General features: G+C 39.3%; 1 protein-coding gene across 1 annotated transcript in view; it reads left to right on the top strand.

Annotated features, from left to right (window-relative positions):
- Nucleotides 1-11,395: 11,395 nt before the first annotated feature.
- The window catches only part of pdgfd (platelet derived growth factor d), a 56,666-nt gene continuing 48,423 nt past the window's right edge, over nt 11,396-19,638 (top strand). The window contains exon 1 of the mRNA XM_084559219.1: nt 11,396-11,874. Coding sequence (XP_084415345.1) covers nt 11,757-11,874 — 118 coding nt within the window. The 5' untranslated portion in view covers nt 11,396-11,756. The remainder of the gene's footprint in view (nt 11,875-19,638) is intronic.

The following is a 19,638-nucleotide window of genomic DNA, read 5'->3' on the forward strand; positions in this document are numbered from 1 at the left end:
CACGTTGTCCCATTCATCGATATATAGTGTATAGGCAAGTTATAATGTCAGAAAGTCGATCAGGCACTCTTTCTATTCAGATGAATTATATACAATTTGTGTACTTAACAAATACAGACAAACATGTAATTTAACAAACATGAAGCTTACTTCCGACAAAGATGCATATGCATATTTAAATAATGTGTCTCATGACTGAGGTACTGTAGTTTGAACATCAGATTATGAAGTAAAAGGATGAAGAGATATCATGTCCTTGAAAAGTGAAGCCACTTTTTAGAAAAAGGATAAATTGCATTTTCTGATTCAATTTCAGATTTTTTTAGTGTGGTAAGAGAACATTTTCAGTGCCATAGCCCCCAGTGCCTCATGAATCTGTACAAATGGCTATATACAATTCTAGAATGGGAGACTATGCAATAAAAATCAAATACAGAAAGAAAATGTTGGTTTCTGTGACACAAAGTGCTGGTATTTGCCTTTTACTGAATAAGCCATCACAGAGCTATTAGGAACATTTTCTCTAGGCTTTTCATCATCATTTTTTAACTGAATTCTTTGTTTTCAGTTTTTATAATTTAATGCTTAGAGCAGAAAAAGTCATGAGTGACTTGCACATCCATGTTGATGTTGTCATTGACAGCCTCAGCTATTCATTTACTTCATTATTAGCTTCATTGCTTTTCTCAGAATGTAAACAGACCAACTCATTGTTTTAATCACACCTTAGATCTTGTCCTGATGTACAGCATAGAAACTGAAGGTTTAACAGTATTTACTCGTAACCTGCCTTTTTCTTTTCCTTATAACATTTGTATTTACAATAATGGATTACACAGCTGAGACTCAGCTCACCAGGAAACAATTCAGCAGTCCACCTACACCTGAAGGACAAAGGACACTCCTTTGGGGACAACAACATCCACATTTTATAAGACATGGAGAAGACAGATGGTTTGAAAGAGAAGTAAAGGAAGCCATCTGGACAGTCCTTTTCTGAACAGGGGAGGTGGATTGAGATATACTAGTCTGCCATCAATGTACAATACAGTCTTAATTCCTGTCCCCAGGAAGTTTCACCCCTGTTTGGTGAATGGGCCATTAGAGCACAATTCATTGGAGAAAGATGATAGGGACAAACAGTCCCCCCCAATGACAGGTAAGTATCTAACTGTTAATGGACACTAGTTGTGTAAGGATCTGCTGGTTACAGACAGTAGTACAGCAAGTTTCCGATGGGGTTCACCCACAGATGTTCCTAGTTAAACCAGTCCTTCACACCTGAAGAAGCTACTTGGATGAGTGGTAAAATGTCCTCAAGAGATTTGTCAACCAGTATACTACTATAAAGGTATTATCAATGTAAATGCACTGCTGGTTTTATTCATCATAAGATATTACGAAAATACTTGTCTTTTTACAGCAAATTGTAAAGAACACCGCTCAGGCCCTTGTCTCTGCACCGGTAAGGGAGATCAGTGGAAATTTGAACACCTCTGGTGTCACAGCAAGCCCATCTGTACACCACACCAGCAACACAACAATCAGCTTTCATCTGAGACAGACACTAGTCTTTTTCCCAGTCCAGCTTGGGCAAAGACAAGATATATTTTACAGTATATTTATATAAAAGATAATAATAATAAAGATTCTATATGTGTTAATTATCTGAGTCACCTCAAGAGCTATAGACCAATTGGTCTTCCTTAAAGGAAGGACTAGTACTTTTTTATATAATCACAATCTTGTGACTTCAAGAAAGAAGACTAGCTGTATGTAAAGATTTTTACAGTGAATCTCCCCATATTAAGCAACAAATGCTATGAAATGTTTATAATGTAAATTAGGTTAATTAATCATGGATTAAAAGATATTTTAATTATTTCTTATTTCCATCCAGTGTTGCATTAATTTTTCACCAAGATCTTGTATTGATGATGGGAGAGTCTCACCAAGCAGAGCCTTCTCCAGCACGTCCCAGAGATTCTCAATGGGGTTAAGGTCTGGACTCTGTGGTGGCCAATGCATGTGTGAAAATTATGTCTCATGCTCCCTGAACCACTCTTTCACAATTTGAGACAGATGAATTCTGGCATTGTCATCTTGAAATATGCCCGTGCCATCAGGGAAGAAAAAATCCATTGATGGAATAACCTGGTCATTCAGTATATTCAGGTAGTCAGCTGACCTCATTCTTTGGGCACATAATGTTGCTGAACCTAGACCTGAGCAACTGCAGCAACCCCAGATCATAGCACTGCCCCCACAGGCTTGTACAGTAGACACTAGGCATGATGGGTGCATCACTTAATCTGCCTCTCTTCTTACCCTGATGCTCCCATCACTCTGGAACAGGGTAAATCTGGACTCATCAGACCACATGACCTTCTTCCATTGCTCCAGAGTCCAATCTTTATGCTCCCTAGCAAACTGAAGCCTTTTTTCCAGTTAACTTCACTGATTAGTGGTTTTCTTAAGGCTTCACAGCTGTTCTGTCCCAATCCCTTGAGTTCCCTTCACATTGTACATGTGGAAATGCTCTGACTTTCACTATTAAACATAGCCCTGAGTTCTACTGTTGTTTTTCTTCGATTTGATTTCACCAAATGTTTAAGTGATCGCCAGTCACAATCAATCAGGATTTTTTTCTGACCACATTGCTTCCTCAAAGACGATGGTTCCCCACTATCCTTCCATTTTTTAATAATGTTTTCTCTGCTTGATGCATGCCAATGATTTGACCCTTCTCAAACAGACTAACATCTTTTCCACGACCACAGGATGTGTCTTTCGACATGGTTGTTTAAGAAATGAGAAGCTACTCATTGCGTCAGTTTGGGTTAAATAACTTGTTGCCAGCTGAAAGATAATCACCCATGCAGTAATTATCCAATCGTACCTATTTGCTTAGTTAAATCCAGGTGGCAACTTTTATGTTGGCCAGGCAGTGTAGTATATAATGAAGACCCCAAGACTACATTTACATTTAGTAGAATTATTATGAATATCACTTTGTAATATAACATAAACTGTATCTGGATCCTGTTTAGGCAAACTGCTTGTGTTTTATAATGGTATGCAAAAAAGTGTTTTTTATTCTTGTAATGACCGTATAGGATTTAATTTCACATTTCATGGCTGTACTGTGTATTTGATAATAAGGGACTAAGCCTTATTAAGTGTGTACACTTATTCATGCGTAGTGTGTGTGCCTGTGTGTGTGAGAGAGAATGTAAGAGCATTTTGTTGTGTGTTAGTTGTCCGTCATTCAAATGTGACATCTGTGTACATGTTCCAGTAAGTGCTTGTACATTATGTGTCTGCTTGTCCTCATACATCATGTGGGTCTCATTAACATCTAGAAGCCCTGCTATTTACTTGTGTTACTGTATTCATGTTGATAGAGCAGACCCTGTCTTTGTGATCCAAGAACAGCTACTAAGTCTCAGTTACATGAATGCACCCTTCAAATGGAGTGGAGCCTGAGGTTACAACATGACGTTGTGTACAAAAAATACTTGAAGTGGTAGCATCACTCGTAAGATGTGCGAATACCACTTCTAGGCAACTCTTGGTGTCTAGAAGCCACCAAGGCTAACAGCACAAACAAGCTAACAACCGAGTGACATGATGTATGAAATGCAAAGGCATAATAAAAACATGAGGACATTGAAAATATCAACATTTTCCCTAAATTTTCAAAGACACAACTATACTATTAAACTGAGTATATATTAACCTCTACTGTTTATGAAAACATCAGTTAACATGTCACAAATTATGAACTCAGTCTTAACCAAGAGTTTCCACTCGTAACCGCAAGACAGGGCCGTTCATATGGACTTTCCTCTTAGACATACGAAACACAGTTCTGTTTGAAGCATGCATTTTCATTTATGTGAGCATGTCTGTGAGAGGCTCTGTCTGCATTTAATGCCTACTAGTTTATTTTATAGACAGTGTTTATTTGTGTGTTTTTGCAAGTTGCGGATGAGAGAAGTGTGTCAGTGAAGCGAAGACAGATAAGCTTGTCGTACAAATCCTCTGTTTGACTTGTGCATTGAGCCATCTTAATACACCAGCTTTCAGATAATCTACCATAAATACATCAGACAAGCAGTCACAAAACACATACACAGAACACAACTCACAAGTCTTTGGGAGTGCAGTAACTCACAACTATTACTGCACTCCCAAAGACTAACACTAAATTATGAAGTAATATCTGTATCAGCTAATGAGGAACCAACTACAAATAATAATACTAACAAGGAATTGCTGTAATGGGTAACCTAATTGAAAAACAGTTTTTTAATAACAGCTTTTAGCCCGTGACCCCACAACGGTAGTATTCAATAAAACTGAATATACACTGATAAACACAAGGACTTTCTGAAGTTGCATTGCATTCTACCCAAAAGTCTAGATGCCCATATATGTTCTTACTCTATCAGTTGCACAAAATATTTTGTAAATATTATATTTTTAGCATAACAAAAATTAGTTGAAAGTCCAAAAAACAATTACATAATATGTCAAATGCTATGGAGCCAACAGAGCCAACAGAAAATAACCAAAGGGACTTGCCGAGATGAGACTGTTCTCCAGAGTTGGACAGAGTCAAAAAGTATGTAAAAGTAAATATGTAAAAGTTTGAATGGACTTCTGTGATGTTTGCACTCTGTGAAGTTCTCCATGATAGACAACGGAAAGCCATGGAGACGTCTCTACTTGCAGGTAAACACCACCACTGGATGATCCACAACAATAATTTCAGCTTGAGTCAGAATGAGTGTCTGTGTATCTGTGTAGCTTCTGAGATGTTCAGTGCAAGATCAAGACTGTGAGTTGTAGAATACACATAAAGGGCTAGTTTGAGGATTTTACTGAATGTATTAACCATGCCTGTCTGTATATAAAAGTTATCTCATCATGAAAAGAATTTTATCAAAGCCTCAGTTCCATGGAATTTGTTTTAAAAAGCCAGCAGTTCAATTGCTGACTAAAAGCTCCATATATTTTTCTGACCGGGGGCCTTTCTGTAACCCTTGAGTGCCAAGCTGCAAGAAACTGGGGTTAGTGACACTGACAATGCAATACATACATCCCTTTCCATTTGAGTGTCTCTTGCCCTATGGAGTTTCCATTTTTCATACACCAAATGTGCACCAATGATGTCCCCGAGAAGATTCATGCTTCTCACCTACAAGAGATGCCACCAGTTGTTCACTGTAGTAGGGGACATTCCAATCAGAAAACAAGCCAATAACATTTACAGTAGGATCAGTGTCTTTGGAACAAAAAGCCAGCTGAAAGGTAACTCAGTTCTCAGTTCTAGATAGGAACCAATACACCAATCAGGCATAACATTATGGCCACTGACAGGAGAAGTAAATAGCACTGACATTCTGCTAGGAAATCTTTGGACCTGCTATTGATGTGGATGTTACTTAGACACGTTGCACCCACCTAGACCAGACCAGGCACCCCCATCCCATAGCAATGACACTCCTTGATGGCAGCAGCCATCCCCAGCAGGATGCAGCTTGACACAGACACACACACAAAAAGCAGTTTAGGAACAAAAAAAAACAAAAAAAAAAACAGCAAAAACAAAACATGATGACCTGACCTCCAAATTCACTAGATCCCAAACTCATTAAGTGTCTGTGGGATCCTCCCCTCAACCCGAAGGCCCCCAATAACAACATTCTGTTGCCAGACACCACAGGACACCCTCACCATTCTCTGATGAGTCACAACTGTGTTTGGCACAAGGGAGACCTACACAATATTAGGAAGGTGGTCATAATGTAATGCCTAATCGATGTAATTTGCGTTTTCATTACAATGCCTTATTCTTACTTTTATGTTTCGCATTAAAGTTATTACTCACTGATGCACTATACTGTACATCTCTCTTTTGCAACTCTGTCACAACTCAGCCTGGAGTTATAGAATCTCTAACTACTAAATACTGGGAGGGCAGCAGGGCATACTCTACATGTGTCAGAACACACACACACACATTCATACACTGTCATACACAGACTTAAACATACAGATATACATGGACATGCACTTCTCATGCTTCCTACACAATGCTAACACAGCACATGAAATCAGCCTTACAAGAACTTCATGCCTCACTGATAATGGTGTCACACACACACACACACACACACACACAGATGTTGAGCTCATTAAGAGATTCCCAGAGGGTAGCCAAGAAACACAGTCTACTGTGGGAACCTGGGGGAATCTGTCACTCTGACTTGCACGGACACTTTAAATACATATAACAAAAAAAGCAATGATAGGCTGCATTATTCTGATGACCTAAAATGGATTAGATAAATGAGTTAATGTCAGCTAATCCCACATTTTGTCTCTGATCTAAGCATTTATAACAAGTTTTATTTTAACTTATTTTAAATAACATAACAAAGTAAGTCTAAAGTAACGTGGCAATGTATTTCAGAAAATTAACTCTGGAAAGCAGAATAAAAGTGTAAAGGGACAGCCCAAAATGAATTCATTTAATGTGATAGAGTTTGAAGTAGTTGGCAAGTTGTTCCCTTCAAGAAAGGTTTGCCCGAATGCACTTTACCCAGAATATTCCACAATAGTAACGATGATTCAGTAAAAAAACAACAACAAAGAAACACGTTAGCACACACACACACACACACATTATCCACACTAAAACACTGGGCACATCTCCTGCTGGAGCTAATCCCCCTTCATCTGACATTAAGCCAAAGGATGGAAGGATGAAGAGGTGCACAGAGGATGAGAGGAAAGGGAGGAAGGAGGAAGCAGAACAATGTTCTCTCCCCTATTCATCTTTGACTTGTTGACTGACATTTTGAGCCGAAATATTTCAACATTTCTGAAGCAAGACAAGATTTTTAATATGCGCTTCTTGTTTTTTATTTGTTGTTGTTGTTTGTTTTTTACCTGCAGCGGTGTATTTAAACACATTTTCAATCATCAGCTCTCAGTCACATATAAAGGTCACTACCTGCATTGCATATATGAAGCATTTGTCACCAAATTAAAACCAAGATCTGAGAATTAATGCAAGCTCACGCACACTTGTAAGTCAACAGAGCCATGCATTATTACAAGTGTCGACAGATAGGCAAATGAGATGAACATGCATGTAAAGATGTTCAGCCTTAAGTTCCTTTATGCACAAAACTATTTTTCCTGCACACCATTTAAATAAACAGAGCCACTTTTTTGTGCGTCTGTTACACTTTTGTGTTTAAAATTACATTATAGAGACAGACACACCTAAAAGAATAAAGCATTTGACTGTCTGACTAAACCGTCAGTCTCAAGTTAATCTCTTTCTTTCTTTCTTTCTTTCTCTGTCTTCTCTTCTTCCAAAAAAAAGAAAAGTTTGACCTCATTTTGAGCCAGCATTGGCATTTCATTCCCAAATGTAACAAAGATTTTCAGTCTTTCTTTTTCTTCATATCCCTTCTTAACTTTCTTTTAATCCTTTGATGCATTTTTATCCCATCCTTTTCTTTTTCACCCTCTTTTCCATTTCTACTCTTGCTTTTCTTTTTGCCAAAATCATATCATGATGGACCAGAAACTGGTCTCAAAAACACCACCTGAGGAGGTCTGTTATTCCGATAATAAGTATGGCTTTTATCAGACCATGCACACACACAGTCATGGATATATTATCAGGACCACGCTAATTCTGGGAAACCTGCCCAGTTGAACCAAAACCAGAAACTCTATTACAACAACTAGTAAGTGCGGGCTTGTGTGTGTGGAAGAGAGAGAAGTGGATACCTCCTGTATGTCTTAGAATTGTATGTTATGTTTTCTTAAGTCTTTGGTAAATCCACAGAGGGTACATGAATTGGATAACCAAAAACCTTGGATTATCAGGGATGTGCAAAAACTAACAGTGTCTTCAACTTCTACTAAAGTATAGTGTGAGTGGAATAGAGCACATGCAGTTCTTTACAGAAGTTTTGGGCACCATCATGCAAAACCTTAAGGAAATCGACTGATTAATCCCAGATTCATTGTGAAACTGACAACCACCTCTATCATACAGCCAGGCTAATGAAGAAATATCTTCAGTTACAAAAAGAAGAAGGAGCCTTGCAGCAACTTCACCTGGACTTTGCCATCATGGAGTTAGTCTGAGATCACATGAAGAGACTGACACAGCCTAAATCTACAGAAGCCCTCCAGGTAAAGGTTAGAGTACATCCCATACTGGGGAAGCTGTGGAGTAATGGCTAGAGAAGCAGCTTTGAGACTAGGGTTAGAGGTTTGTATGCTCCCATGTCCAAGCCTGAATTGCCTTAAGCAACCACCTAACCCCCAAACTGCTCCCTGTGCACCAGGCAAGAGGCAGTCCACTCCACATCCAAGTGTGTGTGTTAAATGCAGAGAAAGATTTTTCCCATGAGGGAACAATAATGCCGAGGATTTGTTATTATTTATTATCCTACTATGCACCTAGTGTGTGTGGATCAGTGTATTTACAGTAAATTGTTGCACCTCAACTTATGGGGTGGTGCATTCAGTGATCCCTGATCTGGCAGAATAATCTGAATAATATCCTCTTATTTATGGCACTATAATTTTCAAATCTTGTTTAGTCTGTGCTAAAGTGTTAAAAGTGTGTGATGCCATGTGTAACAAAATAGTGACAAATGATGTGCTTGAATCAAAACTCCCATACCTCCAACCTCTGCTACAATGGACTTGCACCCATCAGATGAACCCTTTAGAAGCCTGTAGGTGCTAAGGATGTCCTGAGAAACCAAGAATGAAATCTGTGCATGTACTCTGGACCACTGAAGATATGATATGAATTTAATATTATATTTACTGAACAATATTGATCACTTGATATAAAAGTCATGTTGAAGTGTTGTTGCACCAGATACTCAATGCTCAATGGACTTCTAGAGTTACAACAGGCTTACCATTGACAGGGATTGAACTTTTAGGGAAGCAAAGCCTGCTGCACACACTTACCCAGACACACATTAAGTATCAGAGTTGCAGTACATCTATATAGCGTGTGGTTGCTTCAGGGAAGACAAGACAAATACCAGATCATTCAAGCAGACACATGCTGTGTGCTCTGAAAGGAGAAGAGTGGAAAATACAGTGAAAGATTATGAGTATATCTGCTTCTGGCACTTTGCTGTAATCCACTGAAGAGTATTAATGTTCTTATTTTACATTAAAGCCAGTATTACTGAATATCCTTATTGTAGTATTTACAGTAGTTTGTTGCATGAACATGTTTGGTCTCTATACTGTTTGAGTTTTTACAGTTGATTTAATTATTTTTTTTTTCACATGTGTAATTGTTCAAAGAATGAATAAAATCCTGGCAGGTTACAGTTTCAGTTCAAGAGGACGCAAATGAATCTGAACATGTGTGAGTGTGTGCATATGCAGTGAATGATACATTTGTGCCTGCCAGCGATCCTTATGTGTACTTAGAAATTCAGTCCCCGGGTGCTTATGCCTTTGAAGCTCAGCAGGGTACTCTAATAGCTTTTAATTTTAATTAATTTCCTCTGTCTATTAATAACCTATAATTCCCTAAGTGATTCTAAGTTTTAAAGGTGCAGCATTAGTCATTAGCCAATTGCAGGGTAACTGGAAGGCTTCGTGCTGAATCATCAGGAATCTCAAGTTGGCAAGTTCATCTCATAAAGTCTAAATAATTCTCAAACTTAGCAGTGGCAAGGAATGGAGGCAAAGAAGAGTTGCTAACAGTAAGTTGCTGCCTTCCAATGGGGTCATGTTTACCATGTTTACAAGAAAATCCTGGACTGGCACCCTCTATGGTATTCATGACTTTCTAAGTGGCTCAAATGGAACTGGTCACCTTGTCGTAACAACATGTGAAATAAAATTCTTGGCAATCAAGTTGTAACATTGGGTGTAAGGTGTGAGAGCACCACTGCTATCAACTGTTGTAGTCTTGAAGCCAGCAAGGTTAACAGTTTAGGAAGCCAATGATAGGGCAACATACTGCTGGACATGTCATGGCATAACAAAAAGATGAAACAGCTCATTAACTCTGACCTTACCAAATATTTCCACCACGAGAGGGTTCCATTCATATGGACTTTACTTGTGAATGCAGTAAACATGACCCCATTTGAAGGCAGCATAAGGACCAAGTTCACAGGTTTTTACATGTTTTATTTGTAATTGTGTTTGAGAAAGATGTTGGTATAACGGCCTTATCCTTTCATTACGCCAGGTGCCAGGTCCTTACCTTGCTAAACTACTAGATGCCAACAGCTGTCTATCAGCAGTGTTCTCACAACTTAAGGTTGAGGGTACCACTTGCTGAATATTTTGTATATTTTGTAATATTTTGACACTCCTTTCCACGTTGTAACCAGAAGCTCATGAGTTTCGTTTAAAGGCAGCAAATATGTGACCTTGGAATGATTAACTTAGTATGAGCGTGCCTTGAGGAAAATTAATCATGTTCGAAAAACATTGTGAAATGTTGGAGTGGCCTGCTGCTTTTCTTTACTGTAAATACAGCATGTAAAACCCTGACAACCCTGACCGACAGTGGCTGACAGATTACCTTCAAATTTACTGTCTAAAATTCCTTCTGATCAGAAACAGTCTGCACTTAGGCCTACACAAGGCTGTCTACTGAACCAGTCCCGACAATTAATTTCCAAGATATACTTGTGTTAGAAGAGTTGCAACACTTTACTTAGAACTGGCTTTAATGTAAACTCATATCACAGAGCGAGGGAGCAGACAGATGAACGTGTTATTGTCACTAATTGCTCAGTAATATCATTTATAGAGGTATTAAAGCGTTTTCTATCATTGAACTATGTATCTAAAAATATATTCAGTATAAGTGGAATACTCAACACCTAACTTAAGCAGCCTTCCTGTCTTGAGTAAGCTCCTGGCATTATGTTCCCTTTCCTGTGCCTGGCTGCGGTCATCCCCTCTGTGCTCTCTCCAAAGGTTTCCTACAAATGTTCCTCCTTTGCGCAGTTCGCATTCCACTTTGCAAAAGTGTGTGCCAACATTATTGTAAAGTGAGTGAGATAGATAGATAGATAGATAGATAGATAGATAGATAGATAGATAACAAATGACAGATCTAATGATTTTGAACTTTTTTCAAACTGAAGTGCATTTAAGGTGTTTTTTTTAATCTCCCTCTCTTTCCACATTACACACACACACACTCGAACACACACGCACACATATCGGGAGCGCGCACCAGCCAGCTGGCAAAGTTTGAGGCACCGACGTTCACATTGCAGACGATTGAAACCAGTGAACTATGCGGAATATTTCCCGGTGACTGAAAAGAATTCTGTGTCTTCGCGGCGATAAGAAGTTCGGCGCCCACAATCTCACGTCTGACCGTGAATGGAGCTATATTATCCTCCACCTGCACTTGGTTGTTTCGGAGTTTTGCCTCTGGTTTCTTAAGAGTCTTTCACGGGGAAGTAAGCGCTTGGATATTTTGGCACAAGACTGTACACATCGTGTGCGCCAGGCGTCAGGGAGAGGAGGTAACAAGTGACTCTGCTGCGGGTAGAGGAGAGGCATATTTAGCACTCAAAGTTGTTGAATGGAAAGTTTTGATAAAAAGTTTCTTGTTCGCGCGGAGTTTTATCTTTTTAAATAAAATCTTTCAGTTGACGCACTGGAAGGTAAACATTTACATTTCTTAAACATACATCCTACCAGTTGCCAGTATGAGAGGACCGGTGGTTTTCCAGATGTGGATGGTTTTTTTCTTGGGGAGTGTAACCAAACCCGGGATGGCTCAGGTCTCTACAGCCAAAGTGATGAGGGGCAACAACAGGAGAGACGGTGAGATGTCTTTATTATTACTACTTATTATGGATTTAAGTGGATCAGTAACATTTTAGTGGCATACAGTCTCTTTGGTGCTGTAGTGTAGACATAATTTGCTGTGTCACAGATGATTGACATGGCTTAGTGTGATAAATGACCTGTTGACGCACTAAGACATAGTTAGTTGGAAGAGAGAGACTGCACATCAGACGGTGGTGAAAGTTAAATGAGGTAAAGTGAGTGCAAACCAAGCAGTGGTGAAAGTGAACAGGAGCAAAGTTGTTGGATGAACAACAATTTCACTCCTTTCAGATTTCTTGTCAGTGCATATCCCCTACATTGAAGCTTAAGTCTTTGGATTCCCTGAACCTCTTGCCCATATAACTTACTGGAAGTGCACCATGCTTACTTTTTACTTGGCCCTGAGGCTAGTGCAGTACCTTTGATTGCACACACATGCACACAAGACTGCAGGGTTGCTTTTGGCTGGGTAACATGAAAATGCCACTGTATTAGTTTCTAACCTGGATGGCTGCCCCTGAGGCCTGTTTCACCAAACACCCCTGTGAATGTAGGTCATGACTGTCTGCCTGCATATGAAACATTATATATTTCAGTCACCTTTGCTACCCATCAAATACCCAAACTGTCTGCCGTTTATTTTTTGTATTCATCTGTCATTTTTATGAATCATTTGAGTCATTTTAAGGATGTCAGTGTTTTATCATTGCAACCAGAGTGTGCTGAATATAGTTCATATATATCAGTCTGTCAGATGCACACCTTTTGCTTGTTAAAAGTGTGTTTTTGTATGTATATACTGTAAATGATGTGTCACATCACAGCAGCAAACACAGACTCTCAGCATTGCTGTAGCAGCCGCGTGAGCTGGCAGACAGGACAGAAAAGCTGTGAATGATGATAAAGAAATGACTTAAACACTTGAAGGACAACAGCTTCACCAACTTTGTTTGGGCAAGGTTCAAAGTACCAGCAGGATAAAAAGTGTGTCTTCTCTCAGAAAATGAATGAAGGTGGAAAGAGCATGAGAAGGCAGAGTTAAAGCTCCAATATACTTTCACAGTACTGGAGATATGGGAGTCTTTATTACTGCAGAAAACACTTCAGGGTCTTTTCATTAGAAGTTTTATTTTCTTCCAAATAATTGCTTGGGTGTAGCTTTTATTTCCATATTTGAAGTTATTTAGAAAGTGTCAGATGACTAGTACTACATATAAATAAAATATTCTCCACAAAGGCCCAAAAGTAAAATTGTTAAACTCCAAAGATAATATTTAAGATAATAATATTTTTGGACCTTTTCCAATTAATGTTTTCAGCAGTTTCTAATGGGCAGCTTTTTTTTTTTTTTTTTTTTTTTTTTTTTTTATCCACTTGTAGGTCAAAAATGTGTGTACTTTTGATCTTTGTATTGTCCTCCTTCAAGTCTGTGATAGCAATGCAACATTTTTTTCTAAGATTTTTTTTTTTTTTTTAAACATCTGACTCCTATTGGTGAGATGTAGGCCTTTATTCCTCGCCCAGAAAAATCTTCTGGATGACCTCAAATATGCTGCTAACTGCCTTTTAAAACTGGGAATGTCTTGCCATTTAGCTATAATGAAAGTTCAGCTCAAACACCTACAGCGGTGGGATTTATACACCAATCAGGCATAACATTACAACCTTGTTCCTAATATTGTGTAGGTCTCCCTTGTGTCTCCAAAACAGTTGTGACTCATTAGAGAATGGACATGGGCCTTCTGAGGGTGTCCTGTGGTGTCTGGCAACATAATATTGTTAGTGGGGGCCTTTGGGTCCTATGGGTTGAGGGGAGGAGCCTCTGAGGACCATCCCACAAATATTAGATCCGTTTGGGATCTAGCGAATTTGGAGGCCAGGTCAACACCTTGTGCTGTTCTTCATGTTCTTTGAGTTGTTCCTAAACTGTTTTTGCGTGTGTGCCTGTGTCAGGCTGCAGCCTGTCTTGCACCCAAATATATACTGTATATTGTATATAATGTTCAGTCATTTGCACTACTCATCACCAGGTTTGTATTTTTCATTTATTTTATATGTATATTTATTCCAACTGGTTTATTCTGTTACTTATTTTAACTGAGCTTTTCCATTCAGTCATTGTTGCCTGCTCTGTGTGCCCTTAATTTATTTTTTTCTGAATCTGCATCCTGCTGAGGATGGCTGCTGCCATCAAGGAGTGTCACTGCTATAGGATTGGGGTGTCTGGCAATGTTTTTATGTTCTGATTGTTTTCCTTGGAAACCTTTGGGGTGGGAAATTTACAAGACACATACTAATACCATTAGATTGAAAGCAGTGGTCGACATGCAAACCAGTTAAATGCAGGCCGGTCTCTACTTTACATCTTGGCAGCAACTCTAAGTTGGATATTTGATCACAGAAGGCTTCTGAATCCATCAAGAGTCTGTTAGCAGTTATTAAAACAATGAAATGTTTAATCATTGTGACACACTAGTGTTAGAGATGAGATGGTACTCTGTGTCAGAAGGGGCAGCCATTCAATGAAGATCTTCCTGACATAGCTGTCTGCGTATGTTCTGATAATATCAGATCAGACTGATATGATTCAAAGGGAACTCTTCCATTTCTTGATCAGCGCGGTTTATGAAACAAAGTGATATCTGTTACTGAGACATACCGGTTGCTAGATGCTTAGATCTAACAGCTCTATAATCCACTGCATACAGTCTTACAACAATACACTGTTACGGAGGTTAATTTTAACTTGTATGGGTGTGTGTGTGTGTGTGTGTGTGTGCCTCTGTGGTTTTGCCTTAGCAGTTGGCTTATATGGAATATAGAGCTTAGTTCCGTTATTTGATTGACTGGTGCTGATTAGAGTTGTTTCCTTGTGCAAGTGTGAACCTCTAGCTGATAGGGGCTCCGCAGCTTTCACTCATCTGTGCCCTCTGTGTATTTAAATTTGTGTGGCTGTGTGTAAATGTTCTGACAGAATGCCTTAGCTCACTTCGAGGAATTCCCCCCAAGGTTTTTTTTTTTTTACTCCAGTGTTTGTTCAGCGCTTTGCTCGTTCTGTTTGCGTGCCATTGAAGTGTGCGCATTAACGGGTCGGGCTTGGGGTGAGGGGTGAGACATGGTGTATTTGTAGAAAAGGAAACAGAAAAATACACATGTAAGCACACAGAACAAGGTAAGCACTGTTTGGCCTGCTCTGAGCAACATATCATCTTCACCGAAAAGACCTGATGACCCAGATAGGATAAAAACTAATAAACAGGCAGAGACACATACACACAGCTGGGGCAGTACTAAACACCACAAACTATCACACATATGTACGCTTGGCTTAGAAATACAGTGTAGTTAAAATTTTTAAAAACCAAGTCAGCCTTTCTGATTATTACAGTATATGTATATAAAAACAATTGATGACAGACATTAACTTGTGACCGCCCACTGCCGTCATTTAAGACAAATGTGACTGAATTGTGTCAACTGAATATTCATCTCTGACACAGATTTATACTGCAGTTTTTGGAAATGTTAAAATCACAAAAAAGTGCTGACAGGGCCTGAAAATCTAACATATTCTATTTAAAATGTTTTTTTCATTCATATGCCCTCAATTCTGATTTTTGGATTTTCTTTTTGCAGTGGGTTGAACTGCTGTTTTAAAGCATTTTTGTAAAACAGGTTCAGACCAGATGTTGCACAGTTTTGTGAATCCAAGAGCGAAATTGTGGAATACCCTGGAGACTGTTGGCTTTAAGGTTAACTACAGTAGAGTTATGCAGGAGTATTACTTACACACACATTAGCATGCAGATTCACATGTACTATGTGCATAGTTACAGTCACAGGATAAAAAGGGGCAATGTCACACGCAGAGTGCTTAAAATCAGTGCCATAGTTAACCTGCAGAACACAAACTCATTAAATCTTTTTTGTTGTTGTTGTACACTGACAGGAAAAAAACGACTGTGGAAAACGACTGACAGGAGAAATAAATAACATGGGCCATCTCATGACAATGCAAAGGCCCAAAGGCCCCCACTAACAACATTCCATTGACAGACACCACAGGACACCCTCAGAAGGCTCATGTCCATTCTCTGATGAGTCACAACTGTTTTGGAGGCACAAGGGAGACCTACACAATATTAGGAAGGTTGTCATAATAGTAGAATGGGAGGTAGAGTCTTCAGCTATCAGGCTCCTTTCCTGTGGAAACAGCTCCCAGTGTGGGTTCAGGAGTCAGACACCCTCTCTACTTTTAAGGTCAGGCTTAAGACTTTCCTTTTTGATCAAGCTTATAATTAGGGCTGGACTGAACCATCCCTTAATTATGTTGCAATAGGCCTAGGCTGCTGGGGGACGATGCACTGAGCACATGTCCTCTACTCTCTTCTCTCTCAAACCGAGCTCCTATCCTCCACTTTCTTTTCTCTGGCACAGAGCTCTTGTCCTCTAATTTCTTATCTATTACTAGTCATGCAATTCTGTGCTATTACTGTATAGCACAGCGGTTTGCAAACTTTTTTGGCCCCAATCCCCCACACCTTAAAAAAAATAAATAAAAAACGCAACAAGCTTTTTTATAACCATATTAAAGGCGGCATGTTTAATCATGCTCAAAAAGAGGATCCATCTGAGGATTTTCAAGTGCAACACAGGTTGCTCAGTTAGTTGCACATATACAGTGCATAGAAGAAGATATCTTCCTCTCCGCCGTTACATTTTTCATCACACTTTGGGAAACCCTGGTATAGCATGTATAACTGCTGTGTGTCCTTTCTTTCTCACCTTTCTCATTTCTGCCTTTATTATTAAATAAAAACATTTCGGTCCTAAATGCACTTTTTTATAGGCAAGAATGAGATTTACTCTCAGCATGAGTTTGTTGCCTTGAACCTCTTCACTTCATAACCCTTTTCTGTTCTGGCTCTGATGGACTGAATCGTGACATGTAGCAAAATGGTTCCAAATGTCTTTTTGTCATCATACTGAACACAGAGGTGACAGCAGGGAGAAGAGTCAGTGAGGTTATTGGAATTCATGAGTCACATTCAGACACCCAACACAATATGACTCCCCACCCACCCATTCAGACCGACACACACACTAAAACAATTACAGGATCTCCCTTTCAAGGGAATCCCCTAACAAACACTTGTCGTCCCACACATACACGCTCACTTTGCCAAAGTTACCCCACCCCGAAATATTTGGCAGACACTATTTTCCTCCCCTCCACCGAGGAAAAAGGGTGGTGACCACTTGGACAGCCTGATGGGATAGGAGTGTGCAAAAAGAGAGAAGCAAAGAGTGAAATGATGGCTTGGAAATGGAGCGGATCCCTGCAGGCTCATGTATGAGGGGGTGCTTATGTTATAGGAGGAGGAGAGAAGTGAAAGTTTAGAAAGGAAGCTTAGAGGGCACAGAGGAGGAGGAGAGGGAAAAGGTGTGTTGAGAGAGATATGCCAAGTTAAAAGACCTGTCCCTCCACTTTTCTGCACAGTCAGCCTCCAAAGAGATACAGTAAGACCAACGGCAAGCCAAATGGATAGATTATAAAAGAGGAGATAGAAGAAAGCCGAACTGATAGAGGAGTGGAGGGGGAGATAAGATGCTTCTGGAGAGGATAAGCTGAACTGAGTGTGGTTCATTGGTAGATTATCTGATCTCAGTATCTGATTATAGAAAAAAAATAAACATGGATTTGTTTTCTCGGGTTAGAGAAGTCAGGCTGAAATGTTGTTAGGATTTTTTACCTCATGCCCCAAATATGATTGAACCCAGCTCATATGGAGGGACCCATCTGCTTGAGGCCAGCCAGGTGGAGAGAGAAGAGAACAGCAGGCGGAACAAGATAAACATGAACAGATAAATATGTCATACATACATGTAGCATGTAGCTGATAGGGGTGGGACTTTAACACGTTAATTCCGATTATAAATAACAAAAAAAATTAATGTGTTAAAAAAAAATAAAAATTTTAATCACAGTTTGCATTCCAAACAACGCAGAACTTTTGTCAATGCACGATTTCCTGGTACACCCATTACACTGATGCACACATCAGATCTCGGCTAACGGCTAAATGGAGGAAAAACATTTTATTTGAAAAAAACTATCTGATGGAAGCTTTTTGTGCAAATAATGCAGAAAAGAAAGAGAGTTTGCATACCACCGAAGCACTACGGTACCATCTAAATGCCAAACATGTTGCAGTGAGCACAGATACCGCCGGAACTGTTAGCGCTAGCAGTCCCGGTCCGAGTACGGACAAGACATGTCGGCAGCCCAAACTGTGTTTTTGTTTTGTTTTGTTTTTCCATTTAAAGTCAATACTGTTCTGAAAAAGTACTTAAAGTACTTAAAATGGCACTTTAGGTCTGTTCAGTTTTAGCCAGGGATATTTTCTTTCTTTTTTTTCTGTTTTGAATTCAAATGCAATTAAATGCAGTTTTCCAGACATTAAAATAGCTTGAGTTTACAATATTCATGTCTGTGTCTATTATTTGATTCAGTCGTCCACTAAAATCCATTTAAATTAAAAAATGTTGCTTTTTGGAGCAAATATTGTTATGCGATTAAAACGTGATTAATCGAGATTAATTAATTACAAAGCCTCTAATTAATTAGATACATTTTTTAATCAAGTCCCACCCCTAATAGCTGATGATGTTAAATTAGAGTTAAATGAAAATAAATATAAACAAGAGCATGCTGGCATAAGACCGTTAGTGGCAGTAGTAGTTATATTACAGATGAGTTAGCAGCTATAATGATTGAATATAAGAGGTATTGCAGACTGGTTGGAGAATGACGCATTCAGGTAGGATAACTGCAGACCACGAAGACTGGGTAGGCTGCTGAGGACAGGACCACAAATGAGTAGTATGCAGCTCTGTAGATCAGAAACACACAACTCCAGGCCAGAGACACTCACACGAAGATGGAGAAGGAGGAGGAAGAGGGGAGGGGAGATAGAGAGAGCGGTACAAAACTATTAACAAACCAGTGAAGGAGAAGAGGAGAGCTGTAGTACAACTCTTTGGTTCATACACAGGTGACGTGATGCAACGTCACAGTTGGCTCTTCATTATCTAGTAATTTCTTTTTGTCTTTAGGGGTGTCTCTACATTTATACTTTGCGCTCCCCATTAGCAAACTCTGTATTAAAATACTTGAGGGGACAAAGTTGCAACAGATAAAGGGAATATAAAAACATAATGTGAGCTCATGTGAAAATTATTGGGAGTAAGGTAAAAGCAATGTAGGAAAAGAAAATCCCATTGTGACCTATTTGGGACTCCATAACTTTGTTATATCACTATGTAGCTACTTACATTACACAGACATTCCCGAGCTTATCTAAACTGACAAATATTTCACAAATTTGTGAGTTGTGCTGACTCATTTATCTGATGTATATTGTATTCCACTGGATATAATAAGTCATCTTACAAGCCAATAAAGCACTTGTGAAAATGAGTTGACTTGGGGACAGAGTAGAGGAGAAAGGGAGACGGATGTTTCGTCCTTGTAGAGCGTAGTCTGTCTTGGCAGTTGGGCCATCTGACTTCCACCAGATGTTAATAACGAGAAGGAAAATGAGAAGGAGGTGGAAGGTGCATAGATAGAGAGACAGGATGAGAGAGATGGAAGGAGCAATGAAGATAATGATTGGGCCAGTGGATGAAAGTGGGGAAAGATGAAATGTGAGTGTTTGGAGAGGGTGGCAGAGAGCGAGGACGAGAGAGAGGGAAAGG

The sequence above is a fragment of the Chelon labrosus genome (assembly GCF_963514085.1).
Source record: "Chelon labrosus genome assembly, chromosome: 13".
In the NCBI taxonomy this organism is placed as follows: Eukaryota; Metazoa; Chordata; class Actinopteri; order Mugiliformes; family Mugilidae; genus Chelon; species Chelon labrosus.